General features: G+C 42.3%; 2 protein-coding genes and 1 pseudogene across 3 annotated transcripts; 2 read left to right on the top strand and 1 right to left on the bottom strand.

Moving 5' to 3' along the window:
- Positions 1–2668: 2668 nt before the first annotated feature.
- Positions 2669–3811, bottom strand: LOC133892280 (proline-rich receptor-like protein kinase PERK4). The gene is made up of 4 exons (XM_062332965.1): positions 3400–3811; positions 3015–3329; positions 2811–2897; positions 2669–2703 (listed from the first exon to the last, which is right to left on the bottom strand). Exons 1-4 carry the CDS (start codon positions 3809–3811, stop codon positions 2669–2671), a joined length of 849 nt encoding a protein of 282 aa, XP_062188949.1.
- Positions 3812–5218: 1407 nt separating this feature from the next.
- On the top strand, positions 5219–13369 carry LOC133893564 (protein ESSENTIAL FOR POTEXVIRUS ACCUMULATION 1-like). Of its 2 annotated transcripts, none has more exons than XM_062334618.1 (10): positions 5219–5406; positions 6385–6452; positions 6625–7551; positions 7636–7756; positions 7848–7913; positions 8438–9064; positions 9184–11809; positions 12356–12519; positions 12588–12647; positions 12743–13369. In XM_062334618.1, the coding sequence occupies exons 1-10, from the start codon at positions 5322–5324 to the stop codon at positions 13111–13113; spliced, it is 5115 nt and encodes a 1704-aa protein (XP_062190602.1). In that variant the 5' UTR covers positions 5219–5321; the 3' UTR covers positions 13114–13369. The 2 variants fall into 2 exon arrangements, with proteins under 2 accessions (XP_062190602.1, XP_062190603.1); XM_062334619.1 differs by lacking the exon at positions 5219–5406 and adding an exon at positions 5486–5690.
- Positions 13370–16468: 3099 nt separating this feature from the next.
- LOC133892279 (uncharacterized) lies at positions 16469–20121 on the top strand (annotated as a pseudogene).
- Positions 20122–23389: the final 3268 nt, after the last annotated feature.

The following is a 23389-nucleotide window of genomic DNA, read 5'->3' as shown; positions in this document are numbered from 1 at the left end:
CAAAACTTGTTGCACACCCCATTTGTCCAACGAGGAGGGAGGAAATATCTTTTAGGGACCGCGGAGAACCTTATCGTGTCCTCGAGTGCCTGAAAGCTGAAACATTTTCTGCTCGAAATATGACCTAAGGTAATTGCGATGAACATCCCGATAAGATATCTTGAAACTCCCAAAGCTACTCGGAAGCAACAAAGGCCGAACACTTGTTTAAACTTTTCTTGTATTTACGAGGGGATTCACAGTCATACACATGCATTGTAATAGAAATAGGAATTTTTTATTTAACAAACATTTGAGCTCTTTTATAGATAAGCTAAGGGAAAGAGGATTACAAGAAGTACTAAAGATCTACTCGGTGCGAGAGAGACTTTGCCGACATGGCAAGAGGAAGGAGAGACTTCCCTAACTCTCTCTAGCCATTGATGCCAACGAAGGGGATGGGGTCATCGACGCTCTGGCCCCTTGCTAAACTCGCCAGTGATGCTACTCGATTATCGACATATCCGACAACGATAGGTTTGAGAGAGGCATTGGCTCCCCACTGTCATCGTTGGTGTCGTTGCTTTGACTACTCTCTCTGACTGTCCTCGCCGAAATAACACGAGGACGGAAAGGATGAAGTGGCCAGCGTCTTGCCGTCTTTAACGGTGACGCTGTCAGACGCCTCCTCTTCCTCCACCTCAACCACCGCATCTTCTTCCTCTATTTCCGCCTCCAAGAGGTCCCAGTCCACTTCGTCTTGGACTGGGGATGCCAGGGGCTTGCCATCTTTAACAAGGACGCCGTGAGTTGCCACCTTCTCTTCAGCTTCCTTGTCGGAGGAGATGTCGATAACCTCCACCACCAAACCAAATTCGGTGGGAGATGACGGTGGAGTGAGGGGTGAGTACTCGGGGTGGGGGGGGGAGGGAAGAAGGAGAATAGTCATGAGAAGAAGGTGTGTATTCAGGTAAAGGAGGAATTCCATGATCGGACTCAGGTTTGATGCAGCCGAGCTTTGGCACCCGGGGGTTTATATAGGCCAACAAGTCAAGAGATGATGTCGCTTCGTCTCTTGAGCATTAATTTCAGGCGCGACCACATTATGAAACGCGGACGCTCAAGCGACACCCGCTCGTCCAGGCTGCGTCTTTTCGTCTGGTTTGCGCGGACAAAGAGGCAATCAATTGACGCGCCGTTTATCCGCTGGGTTTTCCAGAGCACGTGGAGCAGTTGAAAAGACAGAACGGTAACTCTGTCGTGCTCGTGGTAGAGAATCTCTTCACCACTACACAAAAATTCCGCTGCGATGGTTCAATTTTCGAGCCTAGCCAACGATGAGTCTTATCTCCCTTGTACTTTTGCAAGGACGGGGTGATATTTTTGGGCCGATTAGAAAACCTACTCAGATGGAACACCTTCTTGAGGACTAGGCTGAGAACTTGAAGGCATTCGGAATCCCGAATAAATGATTAGAGAATCCAGATAGATGTATCATCCTAATCGGGAACCCAAGTCTTACTCGATGACACGATTAGACAAAAAGCTTACCTTTGCTGACCTTGTACTTGATCCGTCGAAGCCTCATTTTATGTACTGATGCGATGGCTTGACAATGACTACTGAATAATTACCATATCCGGACACTATAGGGTTTTTCGTAATTCTCGGAGTATATCTTTATCTCTAGGAAAGGGATCCCTAGATAAAAGAAAACTACTTGTAGGTACCCTGGACATTCTATAAACAGGAAAGTTTATCTCCAAGAACGAGAATGAAGACCCCAGAGCACGTATGACGTTCCCTATATATACGGAGCCTAGGCCCCTGCGGAGGACAGGATGGAAAGAGCCATAGGAAGTCACACAAGGCTTTAGACACCGGAAGTTGAGCAAGGAAGTCACCGACCAGGTTTAGATCTATCTAGGCTAGCCACACACCCTTGTAACATACTTAAATCAATAAAAAAACATGTTGTAGGATTATTTTTCTCAAGAAGGTCTGAACCTATATAAAAACCCATTTATATTCTCTTGTGATTAGTCTACCCAAAATATCCCCTACTTCAATAAATTCGCAAGATCGGTGGTTCAACAATAGCTGACAGCTTGGTTCGTAAGTCATATTGAAGATTAATCTAAATTCAGAACAAGTTGTTTCTACTCTCTACTGTTATCAGTAGTTTGTCGTTACCTCATAGAAAAGAAGGGTTAGTCATACTGAATTACTGAATAGGTGCTTTATGAAAATTGACATGATTTTGAAAGCATTTTATAGTCCGATAGTTTGATTTGTAGGTCTAAAATATAAAGAGGAAAATGATTCAAACGGATATTTTGTCATTCTTTAGGAAACCGAAAGCACAAAAAAAAACTAAATAATTGTATTGTATTTTGCTTAATTTGAATATTAATTTTATTGAACTTGTGATATAGCGCACATGATATGTTATATGTCATGTTATAACAGACACAACCTTTTAAATTTTTTTTATCCGCCACTGCCGTCAACTTCCCGCTCGACGCGTACTTTGGGGCCAAGTACCTGCGTTTCAGAGTTCATCAGCTGCTTATTTTCGTTGCGACTTTCAGGACTAAACACACAGAGCTCCTCCACCAATTTCCAAGTGCATGCTCCGATCAGATCGCTTTACCATTGCCTCGAAGTTGTTGTCCAGGAGAATGTTCGCCTACTTGATGTCGCGGTGGATGATCCGAGGATCGCCTTCACATTGCACACAAAAAGTTTCACATGACAAGCTCTGAACAATCACGCGCAGGCGCAGCTCCTGAATTGTCACTGAAATGGACATCGGAATCGGTAACTCTTACAGTCCTCGTGCAGGTAGGCGAGCCCCTCAGCGGCGCCGAGCGCGATGCGCAACCGCGTCGTCCACTCCATCGCCGGCAACCCTTTCCCTGCGATGCAGGTGCAGCCCCGTTAGCAGTCTTGCACTGACATGGTGGTCGAGTTCTTGGCGGTGGGTGACTCGATGAATGCACGCGCGGAGTTGTTGGCACTGACGGCATACGTACCGTGGAGGTGGTGCTCGAGGGTCTGGTTGTGCACGGACTCGTAGACGAGAAGCCGCCGTGCGCCGGCGATGCAGTAGCCGACGAGGGAGACGAGGTGGCAATGGTGCACGCGGCTGATGGTGTCCACCTCCGCCTGGAACTCGCGCTCGCCCTGCCCGCTCCCGGCCTTGAGCTGCTTCACTGCCACCTCCGTCCCGCCAAGGAGCACGCCGCGGTGCACGTACCCGAAACCGCACTGCCCCAGCAAGTTCGCCTCCGAGAAGTTGCCTGTCGCCGCCGCTAGCTCCTCGTAGCTGAACACGGTCGTGTCGATCCCTGTAGGCATCGGCGGGGGCGGGGGCGGCGGTAACCCGCTGTGCGGGCCGGTGGAGAGCGGCCTTCATGCCCGGCGTCGCCGCCGCGGCGTGCCATTTGATCGACGACGACGGGCTCACCTGGTTCTGCCATTGCGGCCTCGCTCCGCTGGTGTAGTAGTACGCCGAGCTGTTCCCTGCGGGCATGCCATTGCCATTGTCAAACCCGGAGGAGTCCGCGCAGAACATCATGCCATGGTGAGGCTGCTGTTGCGTCGTCTTCTTCCTCTTCTTGCTCCTGCAGCAGCAGGTGCAGGCGGCGACGAGGACGACAAGGAGCAGCGCCGCCACGATGGCAGCGGCAACGATCACTGGCGTCACGTTGAGGCCTCCTGTTCCCTGCTCGTGCGGAGGAGGGGGTCTATGGCTGCCACCGTGCGTGGTCGGCGTCGACAGTCGTCTTGTGGCGTGCGATGTTGGCGACGGCAAGGAGACATGGGACATAGTCGCCGGTGACGTGGACGGCCGCGGAAGAGCAGATGAAGGAATCGGTGGCAGCGAGGTGGTGGTCGGCGAGGCCAAGGAACCGGAAGACAAGTGTTGGATCGGAAGATCAGAATATCTTCTTGCTCTATACGACTTGCCTTGTGGTTTCGCTTGCTTTGCTGCTGTAAGAAATCTGCCTGAAGAATCAAATGATCAGAGAAAAGAAGAAAAGAGTTGCAATAGGAAAGCATATCAAATCCAGAAACTTGCAATGCATTTTTATGTCCATGGCGCACGGCGGAGAATGGTAGATACGAATTCCATGCATGGTCGTAGGAATTCAGAGAAGATCGAGCAACAAAAACAGTTGATGCGGGGGGAAGAGAAGCAACTCGCCTTCTTGTGCATCCACGGTAAGAGCTGGGCAACAAAGGCAAATTAACGCTGCAGCGCTAGATCTCGCCCCTCCCTTAGGAGGAGGAAGAAGGCGAGCGTGCGGAGATCGGCGTCGTCAACGGCGTGGCTTCTTCATCTTCTTCTTTCCTCGGTTGAGCGCCCTGCCGTTGGCTTGGACAGTGCATTCGTCGCTCGTGCGACTCGTTTTTCCTAATAAAGATTTTCCTAATACAGTAGGGGTTTTCCTACTGTAACCTAAAAAACCGGTCGTGATTGGTCAGGCAAGATGATCATATTCCCTGTAAAAGCCTCCAAAGAAGACTGGGTAAGGAGATCGAATTAAAAAAACTTCTATTTGGTCGGACGTGGCTTTATGGACATTGTTAGAATCCTATATATACACCGTCACTTCACATGTATCATGATCTCAACCATAAATGAGTACAAGAAATTTGTAATATCACCTTCCAACATATACAAATTGGTTAGCGACGCCCATAACTAAATAACACATGGAAACATATCAGCGCACTCAAAAAAACATTACTACTAAGGATGAAATTTTTTAACCTATTAAACCTCTATTATATAAAAATGAGTCGTTCACACGTTACCTTTTCTTTTACTCTCTTCTCGTATAATAAAATCTCTTAAAATTTAAATAATTTATTTACTTTTACTATTTATCCTTATCATCTAGCCTTCCACTTCGTTACCGGCTACGGATATAAGACGGTTTTACTAGTGAAAATAAATAAAAAAAATTAAAAGAGAAATTATCTAATAATCTTCTTTTTTCAGATCCTATCAAAAATTAAACTACGACATCGTTCCTGACGTATTCGTTCGATGTCACTCTCATGACACATATATATTGTCATACTTTAAGTTTGTAGTTGATGTTATCGTGGTAAATGATTGTGTTTTTGTTACAACACCTACAATCACTTAGCTAGTTAAAAGAAATTTACACAAGAAGGAGGGGCTTGGGCGAAAAACACCCGCCTCCTCAGGGACGCCTGGATTTTTATCCGGCCGGAAGCTGCACCTTCCATCCTCTCTCTCGCTCGCTCTCCCGTCTCCGCTCCCAAACCTCCAACCAGCAGTTCTAGGGTTTTCGCCGCCGCCGCACATGGCCGCCGCCCCTGACCGCGCCAATGCCGACCTCCGCCGCCGCCTCGCCGTCGACACCCCTCCCCCGCCCCAGATCGCCAAAGGTCCCCGCTCGTCCCCCGCCTCCTCCCCCCTCTCGATCCGCACGAAACCCTAGCTCCGCCCCGCTGCTCGGGTTGGTCCGTAGGTTCTAGGGTTTGGGGGGGGGGGGGAGGTTGGGCCGGTGTTGAATGATGTTGCCCCCGTGGGTTGTCGTGCTGTTGTCGCCGGTGTACAGTTTGTGCTTGGACCACTGATGCTTGGTGGCGCCTGGTATTTAGATGTGTCAAGGGTGGTGCTTGGGTAGTTAAGTGAGTTCGGTTTCGATTTGGGTGGATTGGATGCAATGGTAAGGCTTTTTTTTTGTTTTTCATTTTGGGGGCGGCTGATTTGACTTGCTGGATTCTTTACAGTCAGTTATAGAATTTTGATTTTTGTTGTTAATACTTGCAAGGAATATTTTTGTTGTGTGTCGATCTTTGCTTTGTGTTGATTTGTTGTTGTGGGTGCCCACATGAATGGCCATCTCCATGCATAAGTTCTGATTGTGGCAATGGCTATGTGCATGTTAATATTCTTAGGCTGCAAAATGTAGCTGACAACAAATCGCCCATCCCTGTTGGTTTAAGAAATGTTGCATTCTATGTAGTTTTATGTGGGGGTACTACATCTATGGAAGATTCTTTTATTGATCATTTGTTTGATTTGTGCACAGAAATTACATAGGTTGCTCTGGAAGCTTATTTGAATTACATTAGCAATCTATGGTATTATCATGGCAAAAAAACACTTAACTTTATAATGCACTGCAAAAACCTCTGATCCAGTTACTTTCATCTGATTTATACTTCAAGATTACCTGCATGTTTCTCTTGTCTGACTATTGAGAATTTTTTTCTTTAATAAATTGCAACTATCAGTTAGAATAGATGAAGCTTACCTCAGTAATAGTAAGTTGTTTATAATGCGTTATGAGCCTTATGCATTTTTTGATAGTATATCATGTTTCCTGTCATATTGACGATAGCTTTTGGTTATTGCAGAGAAGCAAGGCCTGGATACTGAAATACCCCTTTCTCCTCAGTGGCTTATGAAGGTGGGAGAAAACAAGGTTAGTACTTAAGGAGCTAGTACAGTAGCTACGCTTTTGCGGCTGGAAGTTGTACTATTAATATCATACATGGTGATTGCAGTAATAGGGCTTTTGTGAGGTGTATATTTGTCTTAGTTATTTGCTTGTTTATGGTGCTGTGGTGATTTATATGATTATTTGTTTGTTGCAGGATCCCATTTCACAGGGTACCCGCTCAGATGTTTTGAAGACATCAGGGAATGGTGAAGACCTGGGCTACAGTGTGAAGAAAGAAGATGTTTTCAAGGCTTCTGTGCTTGATGGTAAAACTGGGCGTCGTGACCGCTGGCGTGATGACGAAAGGGAACCAAATTCAACCCATCGGTGGAGCCGCTGGAGGGAGATGGACAAGGAACATGGTGATACACGCAAAGTGGAAAGATGGTCAGATGACTCTTCCAAGTATTCTGTGGATGGTCGTCGTGCTCCACAGGAGCGCTGGGGTGATTCCAATAATAAGGAAGGCAACTATGACCAACGTCGTGAGAACAAGTGGAGTACACGTTGGGGTTCCAACGATAAGGAGTCTGAAAATTGGCGTGATAGGTGGGGAGATTCAGGCAAAGAGGGCGATGCTTCCCGTGACAAAGGTTTCCCTCGCTATGCAGCACATGGAAAGGAGGGAAACAATTATGAAAAGGATACTGAAAGGGATGACAATATTTCTCGTTCATGCAAATCTAGTTATCCTATGGGCCGTGGGTGGGGAGATTCATCTCATTATCCCTCTCAGGCTCCACAGAAATCATCTGCTACTTATGGATATGGTAGAGGGAAGCCAGACAATGGAAGTACAAATTTTTCAAGCTCTCCTGTAAAGTTCACATCTGGTACAAGTGCGATCAGTAGTGGATCTTCACGACCATTCCATCTTGGTCTACTTTCTGACAGACCTGGTGGTGCATCAGGAGATCGCTCGGCATTCAGATATAGTAGGATGAAACTGCTTGACTTATACAGAAGTTGTGATGTCACTGACTTTAATATTCCTGTTGATTGCTTTGAGGAAGTCTCTGTGTTCATGCAAGAAGACGCTTTGGAACCTTTAGCACTATCTGCTCCTATTGCTGAAGAAGCGGTAATCATGCTATTATTTTCTCAGAAGGATCTTATTTTCATGGTACTACAAAATCCTTATCTCACTGTTGAATTGAATTTGTAGGCAATCTTAAAAGCAATTGACAAAGGAGATATCATAAACAGTGGTGTCCATCAGGCTTCCAAAGATGGTTCTGTTGGAAAAAGCAATCCTGATGTGGTACCATCAAAACAACCAAATTTAGGTTAGGAGCAGTTTATTTACTTTGTTCCGACGCACTAACATCTAAATATATTATATAGTTTCTCACTGAATGCTCTTCTAACTTTCTCCAGCTGGTAGAGAAGATCAGCCAGGGGGCATGGAAGATTATAAGGGAGAAACGTTTGGAAGTCTCAGGGGTACCTTTTACTCAATTCTGTTGTTTATTCCATCTTACATGGTTGATCATACTTATGTGATCATATAGAGAGGATTGCATCCATACGCATGTTTATTGTTTGTCAAACACAGCCTTTCATAATCTTGAGAATCCTTCATGTCTTGAGCATGTCTTTCAAATACAATAATTTGATATTTGGCTCTGTGCTATTCTTTGTCTGGGTTTACAATCAGTTACCTCAAAGTAGTTATTTTTATAGAAATTTTAGAAACAATTTATTTTTCCTGTTTTTAGGAGAAGCTTGAGTCACATGTAAGGCCTTTCCATATAAAAGGAAAACGAGAATGCCATGTAATAGGAAAACATAATTCAAAACGATATGCAATGGTTTGTAAATTCATTTGGAGATATGCTGAAACTTGTCTTCGATATATTCAGTACTGGTCTCCTTTGTTTTGTTTCCTGTAGCAAAGTTTTGACGTAATTTGAAGTTTGCAAATTGTTGTTCCCTCCTTAAAAGCTGCTTATATTGTTCTTTAATAGGTGTTCCTGGGAATACTGATTTGCCGGCCAGAGGGGAGTCATTGCAGCCTGGGACATCTGCTTATGTTGTTCCACAAAGATCTCAATTTATTGGAGAACATAGGCTTGGACCATCTGCTGAATTTGGTCAGCAAATGCCCAACTTCCTAAATCACGAAACTAAAACTGTTGCCAGTCCTGTGCAGCCTCATCCAAATCCAGAAAGCCTCTCTTTATACTACAAAGATCCACAAGGTCAAGTTCAAGGCCCTTTTTCTGGTGCCGACATCATTGGCTGGTTTGAGGCTGGTTATTTTGGTATTGATTTGCTAGTTCGTGTTGTGAATGCACCCCCTGATACTCCTTTCTTAATGCTTGGGGATGTTATGCCTCACCTACGAGCAAAGGCAAGGCCACCACCAGGGTTTGCCACTGCAAAACCCAGTGATATGCTAGTTCCGGAGACTCCACCTACAGGGAAGTTTGTCAGCTCCAGTAGCATGCATGCAGGATCAGCTGGTGTTGGAATATTTGACAGTGGGCCAAGTAGGAAAGATACTGCAGTTGAGGCTCAAAATCGTTTTCTGGAGTCGCTTATGTCTAATAATGTGCGCGATCCTTCTGCAGACACTATCTCTATAACTGGAGGTTTGCTATTAGCAAGAGTTCTATTTGTGCTTGTTTCAATTCATGTTTTATTTGTCTTAACCTTCTTTGCTACCTGTCATGCATACTTCCTTGCCTGACACTGTTTTCTTTGGAATCAGGTATGAATGAACTTGGCAGTAGTAGCTTTGGCAACATTGCTTTGGAAGGAAGCGAGAGTGGGAACAGCATGAATTATCTTTTGGCGCAGAAAGGTCTGTTGGAGAGGCAAAATTCTTTGCAAAACCCTGTTCCCTATTGGTCAGGAGATGCTATTCCATCAGCACAAGCACATAACAAGGATATGGCCCCAGAAGCATCTATCCTACATTCTAAATTGCTCCTTCCCATGGCTGATCCATCTCGCCAATCTTTGCAATCTCAGAATGTTGATTTGCTTGCCATGCTGCATTCTAAGGAGAAGCCTCAAGTACCTACTGGTAATTCTGGATTACCGCTATGGTCCAACTACCCTGAAGCAAGAAATCTTAATGCTAACATGCATGGTGTAGACCTCACTCAAGGGGCACTTAACGTGCATCAAGGTCTGCAGAACTCCCAGAACATTGGTATTGGTGTTCCACACAGCTTCATACCACAAAACCGACCAGCTTTGGCTCATTTGCCACCTGAGAAGCTAGTTACTGAGATATCTCAAGATCCACAGCTCTTACATATGCTTCAGCAGCAGTATCTGCTGTCACAACTACAGTTGCAATCACAATCACCTTTGACACCTCAGCCTCAACTCTCTATGTTGGACAAGATGTTATTGCTCAAGCAGCAGCAGCAACAACAACAACAACAACTGCAGCAGCACCTGCAGCTTGAACAGCAACAGAAGCTATTGTTGCAGCAACAACACCCACTTTCTCACTTGGTACCTCACGGACATCCCAATCAGCAGCCTGATTATTCTTATGGATCGAAGCATATTTCTGTGCCATCTGGTGATTCTATGAATCTTGGTCTTCAAAGAATGCAAGAGGCTATTGAAGTTGATCGGAAGTTGCCTTCCCTTGGTATGCAGGTGGGGCAACAACCTAGTCAGTCAATTAAGAATATGAGAGATACAGATGGCGCAGGTTCATCTCAAAGCTCTGTTACTACATTGCCGGTGCCCCATGAAACTGCTGTGGGTGGACTTTCAAAAGAACAGTATTCTCATCCACAGATGCTGGATGACTTTGCCAATGACGATGCACAATTGAAAGCAACTATGGTAAACCCGATGCTGACAAAACTTGCAGATTGGAATGAGGAGGTTAAATCTTGTGAAATGGACACTGGAGCAGTGAAAACCGAAATGCCTGAAAAGATTTTGGATTCTGGATCTCCCAAGGTCCCAGGCGGTGCTTTTAATGAAGCTAAGGATTTACATGAACCACCACTGGATCCAAAGTCAGAAAATGTATTATCTAATATTTCTAAACAGGTCCAGGAAATGAAACTTTCTTCGGAAAATACCCCTGCTGACACTGAGACAACTGTGGCAACTGAAGTAAAAGTTACTGATACACAGGAGACAAAGAAAGCAGAAAAGAAAAAGAAGCAAAAGAAGAAACAGGCTGCTGCAGATGGTGGCAAAGGAGCGTCGAAGACAATTTCTGCCCAACAGCCAAGGCAGGAAACTGAGGTTGATAATTCTCATCTCAGTGGAAATAAGCATGATTTACCAGATGATGCAAATGAACTGTTTTGGGGTTCTCCTATCAGAGTGCAAAATGAGATTTTACCTCCCAAAGGTCTACCTGAGGAATATGACACTAACAAAGCTGAATCGGAACTTAATTCTCTATCATCTGATCCTCATACCGCAGCAAGCCAGCGTGCATGGAAACAACCTACCCAGGGACTCAGGCCTAAATCACTGCTGGAAATTCAAGCTGAGGAACAACGGCGTGCACAAAGAGGATTAGCTATGGAAAATGCTAAGCCAGCAGCTTCAGTACCTTCAATTCCTTGGAGTGGCATGGGAACATCTTCTGAGCAACAGTTCGGGGGTGCAAGTAAATCATTGGGATGCATGGAAAGTGCTGGTGAAAGGGATAAGAGAAGCCGGTTGCATGATTTGCTGGCAGAAGAAGTTTTGGTGAGGTCAAGCATTGCAGATAATGAGAACATAGGTAATGCCAATGATGCATTTTTTCCTCCTCTGTCACCTGCTGTTGCTCAGCCTGATGCTCCTGCTCTTGATGATAATGATTTCATTGAGGCTAAGGACAAGAAGAGCAAAAAGAAGGCAACAAAAACAAAAGGTTCTACTGTGAAAGCCCCATCACCTGTTGGTTCCTTTGATCCATCAGCTATTTCTATGCCTACTGAAAAGGGGAAGTCAGCTAAGCAAGCACAACAGGAGTTAGAAATATTGCCGGCTCCGCCAAGTGGTCCATCGTTTGGAGATTTTGTTCCTTGGAAGAGCGATCAGGCTAACTCTGTGCCTGCTCCAGCATGGTATAATGACTCTGCAAAGGTGCAGAAACCTTTATCTTTGAGAGATATTCAGAGAGAGCAAGAAAGGAGAGCCGGTACTGTTCAGCAACAAGCACCCTTGCCAACTCCAACAAAGGTGTCCATCAACCAAAAGAATCATGGGAATGCTTCTTCCTGGCAAGCTTCTGGATCATCTCCATCAAAGACAGTTGCCCCTGTCCAAATTGGTTCCAATACTCCCAGTCGTTCGAAGTCAAGTGCTGAAGATGATTTGTTTTGGGGCCCTTCTGAGAACTCGAAACGAGATAAGCAGAAGTATGTTCTTTGCAGTGCCATTTACAATTAAATTGATTATTTTTTTTGTGTTGGTTAAAAGATATTATTATACCCTTTATTATGGAATTCTAAGATTCTACACTACATTAGTAAACTTTGAACTAATCTCTATGAAAATTAAAAATAAAGGTCGACTCACTTATCTTGTATGTTTAAGATCCTTCCAGTAGCTATTTTTGTTGGAGTTTCTTATTTCTCAATCAATCTTCTGACAAAAGGCAAATACATGGATTTGGATAATAGAGAGTTTGCATATGTTTCAAGTTAAGGAATTTATTTTGCTATTGTTCTTCCCCTTCGCTCCAATGCCATATAATTGGATTCTAGAACTGATATTTTACTTGACTAATTTTACAGAATTATAATTTTTGTATCAGGTATAGTGTAAACGACTTGTACTTTGCTTGACTGTTAATGACCAGAAATCATGCCTTTATGTTTTGTGAGCTTTTCTGCATAACTATTTTTCTGTTCTACTGAAGAATTCTCTCAAGATGTTTATGTTTATCTCAATATCTTAACCAGGTCAGAGTTTCCAACTATTTCAAGTCAGAGCCGAAGTTCCATGATGAAGGATCAATCTCCATTGAATCGTCAAAAGTCCCAGGCAGGCAGATTACCACTTTCTTCTGCTCCTCCTGCCAATCAGTCCGGGAAAGGGAAAGCAGAGGCTGCAAACAAGCAGACAGGTATTGTTGCGGATTTTTACTCACCTTTCCAAAGTCTATCTTTGCATTCTAAAAACTGTAATCTGCAGAGGCAATGGACTTCCGGGATTGGTGTGAGAGTGAGTGGGTCAAGCTAACTGGAACAACTGGTATTGAATTGTCTTTAGCTCTTTGAGTTAAAACTCGTCAATCTTCTGTTTTCATGATGTACTATTGTTAATTCTGGTTTACTTTCCCCTTTCAGATATAAGTTTCCTTGAGTTCTGCATAAAGCAATCGACTGTTGAAGCAGAAATGCTCCTTCAGGAGAACATTGGTTCTCTTGACTGCAACCATCAGTTCATTGACAAGTTCCTCAATCACAAGGCCTTTCTGTCAGCAGAGGTGATTGAGATGGCATTCCAAGCTCCCAGTACGCGTGGTACACGGGGTGATTGTGCAGCGCGCACAAACCCTGCTGCTGCAGCCAAAGGAGGCACGAGCGCGGAGATGGAGCTAGATGGTGGAGGGAAGAAGAAGGGGAAGAAGGGGAAGAAGGTGAGCGCAGCAGTTTTGGGATTCAACGTAGTGAGCAACCGTATAATGATGGGTGAGATCCAGAACGTTGACAATTAGGACTGGTGATGGCACCGTGTACATACCTCTTTTTTTTTTCCCCGCGACATCCATCACCTCCTGACTCACGTACGTACATAGGCCTTGATAGAGTTTTGCTCTCATGGGACATTGGCGTCTCCCACAGGTAGTGCTCTCAATGGAGCCGTTGTTTGGCCTGTTTTTGCTGAGAGCTGAGCTCACATGCGCGTTCATGTGGTTCCTGTAACAGACAGAAGATTTTGTTCTCAATAGAGAAATTTACCTGACAAGAACAGAGATGGGCCTGTTTGTTGCTGTAGTAGTTCGTTCATACTAATTTAGAATTAACTGCTCATACTAAATACGGAGTTGTGGTATTTTCATGTAATGATCTTTGGTTGGCGTAGTTGTGTGTTTACATGGTTATACTTACGGCATTGAAGCATAATATATGGCTGTAAGACTATGACCTTCGAACAAACGATGTACCTTATCCTTGGATGAAATATGGGGCAGAAACATTGCAGTGCACGATATGACCAGCGTTCTTATATATCATACACAAAATCTTGAGCATACCACAAGGCAATTTTGTTGCAAGAATTTTTGCCTTTTTCTCATTGCCGATTGGGATCTCAGTAGACGAGTTGAAAAGTAGCCGATGAGTTGCGTTGCATGGGATGCTGGAGCCAACCCATGCGCTTACAGGGAAGGCACGTACGACACAGGTGGCGGCCCCAATGGCCGGTGGTATATAGCACCTCCTTCCACGCAGCTAGGAAGCACCGGCGGTAGGCGACGACGGCGGAGCGTTGGGGCGGAATGGGACCCGCGAGCTCGGCCGCTGCCGGTCGCGCCCCGCCCGCCGCACTACTAAATCCACAGGTCTCTCTACAACTTGAGTTGCTCCTAGGGATCATGTGAGATTTTTGGGATGGAGAAGACGGCTGGAAGGGAGAAGAAAGAAGAAGGCTGTGGGGAGGCGACGGCGGCGGGCAGGTTTCAACTTTCAAGTTTGGACGGCGGCGGTGTGTTGGCTCTCCTATCTAGAGAATTTTTTTATTTGCCATCAAATATCAGAGTGCTTCTCTATGTGCTACTAGAAAACTTATCCTCCCTTCATTCAGGAGTGGGCCCAATAAGAGTCATAAGAGTATAAATGTACATTCAAAATTTTATACAATTTTTTTTCTATATATCCTCTTCTTTGGTGGCCTAGCCAAAGTGCCCAGCCTAACTCCCAACAGCGGATGCCAGCGCACAGCCAATGAGAGTTTTTTTTATATTTTTAACATTAACATTTAAATAAATAGACTGTTGATAAAAATATTTATATAAATAGATACCTACCGCATTCTAAAGGTAGTTAGACACTTACCGTCCCCTCTGTCCCGTGTCGTTCCGTAGCACGACCTCTGATAAGCTCTTACCGCCTACTCTGAGAGCAGTTACCGCTCGGATGAACAGTACCTGCGCCGAGTACTGTTCATATGTCAGTTTTTCATCCCATATTCTCTGTACAAAACAGTAATTTTTTTAGCTCAAAAATCCTTGAATTTTTTTACGTGTTTCATAATACATATGTATTTTTATAATTAGATTCACCTAAAAAGATTGTGTAAAATTTCTAAAATTATTTGCAGCCTTAGATTATATGGTGAAAAATTAGATTCACCTAAAAAGCATGTGTAAAAATTTTAAAATTATTTACAGTCTTAAATTATATAGTGAAAAAATGAGTTCCTTTATAATACTTTATTTATATGCATTTTTACCATTTCATGTGATATTCTTCTTTTAATTTAATTTGAATTCAAACATATACACCCTTGATTTTTATTAATAATTTGAGAAATATTATGTATTTAATGAGGCACAGTCAGAACTCAATGTACATCCTATAGAAGAAGTCACACTCTTTCAAAAATATCAACTATGGCTACACGGAGGCTAAGACGATGAGACGTGTGGATGTTGAATGGTCGAAAATGTTTATTGTGCAAATAGCTATCCATACGGTATAACAAAGTGCTTCAATTATCGTATAGCCAAAAATGTTTATTGTGCAAATACTAATTTTGTGAATAATAGTAGTTTAAAGCACAATTATCATATAATCCGATACAGAGGTTACATACGCTGATAAATATTATATGGGACATGAGGTTTATCATCGTTGTGCGAATGGACCTTAACCATAAATAGATAATGACCAAACTTTGGCATGTACGATACGTCTAAAAAATAACTAATAGCGTGTCGCTGCTAAACATAACATGCATTAGGAAATGAAAATAGGCCAGGTTACAATAGATGCTCTTTACTCAGCGCACCTAAGATATCTGCAGAGATTCCCTGTGAAAACTGTTGCTTGGTGTGCTCATTTCATTCTGCAAAAATTTAGCAGGGAGTTCTAGAATTTTTGGAGCAACAAAAGACCATTGTTTTATACAGAGAAGATAGTAGTGAAAAATAGAGAAGATAATAGTAGAAAATAGAGCTATGAACACTACTTCTGGTACAATGAGGGGTGTATATATTTGAATTCAAATTGAATTAAAAGAAAAATATCATATAAAATGATAAAAATAGATAAAAATAGAGCATTATAAAGAAACTCACTTTTTTACTATATAACCTAGGACTGTAAAATAATTTTTGAAATTATTCCATCACATAAGAAAAATATTAGTGATTTTTTTTAGATTTTTAAAAATTTATTTAAGACTAACAATTGTTCGGAATTATAAAGTAGTTTTTTTAAATTTTAATTTAAATTTTACATAGGTTTTTTTAATATAATTTAAATAGGTTGTACATAAATTGTGAAACACGTACAATTTTTTTTAAATTTTTAGAGCTATTTTATACCGAGAATATAGGATGGAAAAACTTAGATGTGAACAGTACTCGGCGAGTTGAGACTTCTCTCTTTCGGCGGCGACCCCTATCGCCTCCGACTCCACGTAGGCGCACCCAGCCGGCACCACCGCCGGTACCGGGTTTCCTCCACTGTCAGATGGAGCCACTTCTTGCGTCGCCTCCTCCGTGTTCCCGGCGCCGCTATCCGCTTTGTCGTCCACTGCACCACCCTCGTGGTCAAGGTCACCGGAGGCCTTCTCGGCCCCCGCGGCGGTGACCCCGGTCGGTTCGCCGCCGGAAGCATCGGAATGAGCATTATAATGAGTCTTCGTTCGATCGAAACGAGTTGTTACGGAAAGCAACTGAGAAGACGGGTTTTAGTCCATGTCCTTCTCGTTATCCGCCATCCGATGTCAGACGCATAAACAAATTTTCACGGTTGCGCAAATCACACATCGCCCATTCGCCCCTCTTGGTTTAGTCCAAATCCCGCAGGCGGTCTCGTTCCTCTTCTTCCCCTGGTCCGGCGGCCATGGCCTCGAACGGGAGCAGCACGGTGAGTTGTTCTCCCCTTCTCCTCGGATCCAGCCAGCCGTGCAGCTTCCCTGTCGAACTCCTTACGTTTCGATCTCATTTGAAGGTGGACTCTGACCAAAGTCCGGATTTTTCTTGCTTGGCTGTTGTGTGTGATGAGCGCAGACGGTGGGGGAGATGCAGAGCAGCTTGGACCGGGTGAGGCGGCAGCTGTCCTCTACCTCCACTCGCCAACTCCTCCAGGGCCCTGTCTTGAAGCGATCGGACACGGCAATAACTCCACTGAATCCCCTCCGGCTATTTCCGCTCCTTGATTCAGGTTTTGGGCCTTTGCCAGCAATATCAGTTTAAAAGAAAAGAAGAATATTTGACAGCAGTACGCCTGAACTTTAATCTTGGCTGCTAGACACCAGCGGCATAGTTCATAATCCGGCCACTTGGTTTTCTTCGGTTGAAATAACCAATGAGCAATATTTCACAACAAACGTGCACACTGATAGATAAGCAAGTATTAGTAGTTCATCTGGTGGCTGGGTTCAAGTCAAATTTAATGTAGTTAAGCGCCACAATGCCACAGTAAAGGTTTCTGGGCGAGCCTGTAGTTACTATTACCGGAAAATTTACCTGACAATATGAAAGTTTGAAGTCTGAGGTGGTACATATTACATAGTGTCCTTACTACTTCAGTTGCTTGCTAAATGCTAAATAATAAGAGCTCCTGTTCTGGATCAGTCATTTTTGTTTGCCTTCTACTTTTTCAGCTCTAACTATGATGTGTCAACGGCTTTCAAGAACACACACAAAAGAATAACAAACTATGATGTGTCCCAGCATCTCAAACTTCCCTCTTTTATTGATAAGTCTTACACTTAGAATGTCAGCTAAGAAAATGGAATGAGCGGTGGGTCACACTTGATCCTACAAATGGGAAGATTGAATACAAGTATGGTAACTGCAGAGTTTTTTTTTTTCCGTTTCTTTTTTTTTTTTGAAAAGAAGTAGTGATTTGAAACACAAAATGCATGGTATAAAATTATGGATTATGTAGGGTTCGTAGGAGTGACACAGATGTTAGGGGTGTAATTGTGTTGATTCAACAAGCACAGTGACATTATCGCTTATGAACTTCCAGTATGATCTTGCATCCATTCTAGTCCATTATTACTTTGAGATGTATGCTAGTGGAAAAAAAATTAAAATGACTTGTGCAACTTTTGGTGCAGTGGACTGGCAAAATATGATGGATGCTGTTTCTGTATCCATAAGGGGTATCTTTGTGTTACTGTGTTATTATTATGTTTAGGTTCTCCTTTCTTCTAGATTCCATTTGTTTTCTTCTTTGACTAGTGTGCTAGACATTGGGACTCCACAGAAAAAGGAGTACTTTCTTTGTGCAGAAACTCCCAGCGCTGCAAGAGCATGGGTATCCACTTTACAGTAAGCTTATGATCTATGGCTGTCCTGCTGTTTATTTTCTTCTGAACCACCAATTTGACATCAGTGCTCAACTATTTACTTTCATGCTGGAATGACCAAAATACAATTAAATGGTAAAGGTGATGAACAATTTTTTGCATTTTTAGTTGCTCTGAAGTGGGTTGTTGTTTGATACGTTTGTGTATATGTCGGTCTTGGCAGAACTAAAAGTAATTAAGTACTTAAAAGTCCCATGTTAGTGAACTAAAATTTGAATTTTGGTTTGCTTGTAAACAGTTCACAGATTTTAGATGTTGTACATGGTTGGAAAATTTGAGATACCTTGTTATTCTGTTGTGTGAAGTTTGTAACTTCAGCACCAGAAGCGCTAAAATTCTGCCTAGTTGATGCTACTTTCTAATGTTTCCAGTAGTTCACTTGTCCCTTGATTACCAGTGCCTGAATGATTAGGGCAATTTCCAGGTCGTAGTTAGTTCGTTGAATGACCCCACCGTATGCATAGTCTTGTGTTGGAAATACTCTTCAATTAGGAGGAACTGGGTGCCCACAAAAAGGACAAACAAACATTTGCTTGTAATATTATGGGACGAGCTTCAATTGGCACTCTAATTTGGAATGCTACTTGGCTGCTGAAATGTACTAATGAAATATGTAATGCTTACTTATGTGATTAAGCTAATGCTCTATAATGTGAAAGCTGGCTAATGTCTTATAGTTGGCTCATTGTATTTTTATTGCACACATAAACATTGTAGAATAAGGAGTGCATATGCACCGAGGTGCACATTTGCTTTTCTCGTTTTGGGTACTGGTGTTTTAGCTACAGACTTTTGAAGCCTAGTTACATTTCCTCGTTTTACATGCAGTGCAACTCAGTTGGTACTACAGGCTCATAAGGAGGCAATGAATTCATTGGGTGGGAATGGTTCCGCGAAATTAGGCACAATTGCTACTGTTGTGGCTGTAGCTAATGCCACTGCAATTGAAGCAACCAAGGAAGTAGAAGCAGCAATGAAGATTTCCCTGCGGACAGCATTGGGATCAACATCAAATAAGCTTACCAAAGGTCAATTAGATGATCTCACAATCATGATGGTAAGCTCTTCCACATACTATTACTGAACAGTACCTGAATCATTTTTAGCCATTTAGTTGTGAATGCTAAAATTTCTGATGGCTATAGGCTAATTGCCTAATTGTTGTAGTCGGTTCATCTGATACCCAGTTGTTATACTATGTTCCAAAAACCAGCGCTTGGTTTGCCGAAGTATAATTGGTGAAACCATTTAGTCCCTGCGAGAGGTTATAGTGCTTTGGGTAGGTGACAATATTTTTCAAAATAGCATAAATATTGCCAAATCATTAGGAACTCTTCCAGTTTACAAGAAAAAAATCCTGAAAAATGGAAGATTCACTTTGTCACTTGAGAGACATTCAAGCACTCAATTTTTATTGGTACGCATTGGAAGTGCATAAGGAACTGTTCCAGTAATGAATTTTCAAACTTTGGCTGAGCAGAACTCAATTTTTAATTTAATGGAGATTAAATTAATAATCACGGAAATTTGCTTTGCAGGCAAGAGACTAGCACAATACAAGTTTGTGAGGAGAGTTCGGAGCTGTGCCCTACTGGTTCGAAGCACGCGGAAGATGATAATGTGGATAAGGCTTGTGTAAGTGATACAGACCCAATACCGGTTACGGAGAACATTGTTGAGCTGGATGATGAGGGAGTCGACATCCATACAGTCGGGGACACTGAGTGGGGCAATCCTCATTCTTTTGAAGTATCCGATGTAAGGGAAGTAACCTCAGAACCCGAAGAAAACACCTTGGATATTCCTGTTGGACACTAAAATCAGTTACTGAGAATGATTTACAAGGCTAAACTGGATTGTGGCCATTCTTGTTCACAGTGATCAGTTGTACTAGGTTCTCATTTTAGTTCATTACAGACATTCATATTCAAGTTTCACTATGAGCTCCTGGACTTGAATCCCTTCAAATGTGTGTTCTCTGTATCTTCTGAAATAAAATAGCACAATTGTGTGTGTGTACATCTGAACTTCCATGTTCAGAAATTCACCATTGGCAATTTTTTCCTCATTCAGGAGCTTAGTGTGTATCCTCCTCCAAACTGAACCAGTAAATTTGTACGGGCCGAGTACTGCAATTCTTTCTTTTTATCATCTATATGAAGAAGTTAATTTGACATTTCTCGCCTTCCATTTGAGATCATATAGTTTCTAGAAAGATTAAGCAACGTGACCCTTATTCGTGGTCACCAAGAAATGATATGTACTCCAGTAAAAATCATCACAAGGGAGAACAGTTCAACTGGGGACAAAATGTTAAAAAAAAGTAGGTTAAAAAGAGAGGCGATTATGAACACATGCGAGCAACTCGAATCTCCAGCTGAAGAACAGGCCTTACCAACTTCATAATGACTAGTTCAGTTGATAGATTTCATTCGAGAAGAGGCATATGCTGACTGCGAAAAGGTTCAGACTGAAAGATCAATGATACTGTTGGAGTGTCAAAACTGAAAGCATACTTACCATTATAGGCAGAAAATAAGTGTCAACACAGCATAGATCAAGGAATGCATGCACGTGTTATTTCTATGAGAAGAAGCTGACATGACCAGAAATGATCAAAGATTGAGGCACTGAGCCAGTAGATTTTGTCTTCAGGTCATGAGAGTACTTAGACCTGTAGCCATTTCTTTACTCACTGTTTTACCAATCCAAAGCTCATTGTCAAATTATATTAAGTAAGCAATGAGAAAAATCTAATGTTCAAAGATTCAACCATGTATATGACGGGAATAAAAAAAACATAAAGTTATAAAATTATATGAAGCACAGAACGGCAAATGTTCGTCCAGAATCCAATCTAATCACGTTGGCGGCCAAGACGAGGCATAAAAAATATATAAAGCAGACGAGACCTGTGCTGTGCATGGATGGATTAGACATGGCAACACGTGTTAAGCTCATGTTGACCATACTCTTAATCAACCATGAGGGTAGAGTAAGAGAATTCGCTTGCTGACATGGACAATTGAAACGAGCAGAGCTGGTTAGCTTCGACACCTGTGTGCAGTCACCGCGTCACAAGTATATTTCACTTTCGAGCTAAGAAAAATCAGAAACATCTGTTGACGCAAATTCGTGCAAATTAAGTCATAGTGAGTGGTTTACACACAAACACATACACGTTGATTTCTTCCGATGGAGGAGGCTTCCAAAAACAGGTAGTTTATTCTTCTCCTCCTTTTTGTTTGGTGAGGCAGCTGAAAAGACCAACCGGGTTACAAAAGTCAAGTAGCGACGCGAAGCCTTGTATCGTTTTGCAGATTAGACCGTGACAGCAAGGACATGTATGGCACTAAGCTGCCTATGCGTACACATTCAAGCCAAGTAAGTGAGTTCGTGGATGCTTACAAATCGTTTTTGAATTATTGGTCTTGGAAAATTTATGAAATCAATTACTCGCGCATGCTATTCCCCGCTTCACGTGGGAGCAGATCCCTATTACATTTTTTTTTACCTAGCTAACCAAATGATTGAAATCTCACACACTTATCGGGTTGGATAAATTAAACGCGATTGGTATCCTCTGCAGTTGCAACTAGCAACTGCAGAGGGCTACAGTAAAATGCATTAGGATCCCTCCTCAACCGTTAGATCAAAACCGACGGATCAGATCAGATGATACAGTAACTAATAAACAGTAGAAATCATCGTGGCAGCATAGCAAACTACTGTGGCTACAGTGCTTTTACTACTCAATCACTGCAAATCACTGTTTATCTACTGATATTTTATTATTTTACTTGCTACAGTAAAAATACATTGCCTTCTCTACTGCAGAGGATCTGGATCCACCCAAACTATAGAAATCTCACACACTTGTAGGGTTGGATAAATTAAAGCTACCCTTTTATACTTATTTTTGGGTCCGTGAAAAGGTCTACCAACGAAGATCACTTGCTTAATATTTATATTGAAGACAAAGGTAGGAACTTGCAGGGCTTTTGTTTGGCATATGAGGAGAATCTTCCTTTTTGTATGCTGATGTGGAGTTCCAAGATACTCTAGCAATTTGTTGCCAACGATTTACATTGTATAAATGCGATTGAATAGTACACTTCAGTGAATGCATGCCAAAAGGTAAGTTCAATAGCAAGTCAATCTTTTAGCTCAAAGCAAGGGTTGCTTGTTTCTAGAACCAGTGAGTTCCAAAATAAGGGATGTTTCCCACATGCTTGTAATGAGGCCTTTCGAAACACAAGAATTCTATAGAAAAACTTTTCATTGGTTCTATCTTGAAAATTACTCTTATGCTCTAACCACAGCGTACAAGATTTAACATGAAAACCCCGAAATTGGGGAGACCTAGCTAATGCACATAGAAGCAAGTATCTTCGACTTTAGTTGATGACAACTTACATTCTAGAAATTCAATTATATAACACTTAAATGAATGCGTGCCAATAGATGCTAAGTTCACTGATAAGTGATATTAAAGCAAATCTAGTCTCTTCTTCCACCAGAGATCTCCAAAGTATGAGGTTTTTCTTCTTGAATTATAGAAAAAAGATATTCGCATCTTGAAAAAAATGCTATCAAAATTACAAATTAGGAAAATATTTTTCATGACAAACCCAATGATATACTATATTCCCAGCTGAATTAAGGGCGTTGTATTTACGGACGGATGGAGTATTTTCGAAAGAGAGATACAAGCAGGAGACGTAACGGTGAATTTTCTTATCTAGTGATCTCCTAGTGCAACAAAAAGTACGATTTTTTTCAAAGTACTCTACATGACTGAACTGTACACAAACTGCCACTTCATGAGAATCCTTGTGCTTTACATAGTGCTAAAGGGAGGGAGACACTTTTTAACCAGAGGGGTGGCTAAACGCAAAATAAAAGCTTACTTGTCCAAGTAGATCAGAGCTGCCTTATATTTTCTTAGGCTGTGTTTGGTTGAAGCGAGACTTTTAGTTTTTGGTTGAAAAACTGTCTGCTGGCTTTTGTTTCTGGCTGATAGCTGATGACTTTTTGTTATTAGTTTTTGCAATAAATTTTTAGCTTCTTAGCACGTAAAAAACTAGAAAAGCTCATTTTAACTAGTTTCTCAGTTTTTAATTCATTTCCTCAGAAGCTAGTTTTTTAGCTTTTCAAAAGTCAGCTTCTCAATATCCTGTTTGGTTTGGTTTTTGGTTTCTGAGGGCCTAATCTTGCCTACAAAAGTTGACAGCTTCTCGATATTTTACTGCACTTTTTTTTCTTCAACAACAATGGAGAAAAGTTTGGCTTATCAGAACTATATATTGATATCTACCATCCAACTTGCGCTTTGATGGACCTCTGTTTTTAATTGTTCTTTCTTGAAGAGGGTTCAGGTAAAATTAGGAAGACTTGGTACTTTTCGCATATTATCATGGTGCATGCATGTGTTCTTTTTATTA

Source organism: Phragmites australis, chromosome 15 (genome assembly GCF_958298935.1).
Source record: "Phragmites australis chromosome 15, lpPhrAust1.1, whole genome shotgun sequence".
Taxonomy (NCBI): Eukaryota; Viridiplantae; Streptophyta; class Magnoliopsida; order Poales; family Poaceae; genus Phragmites; species Phragmites australis.
The sequence above is the reverse complement of the archived record's forward strand: the minus strand, read 5'-3'. Positions and strand labels throughout refer to the sequence as shown.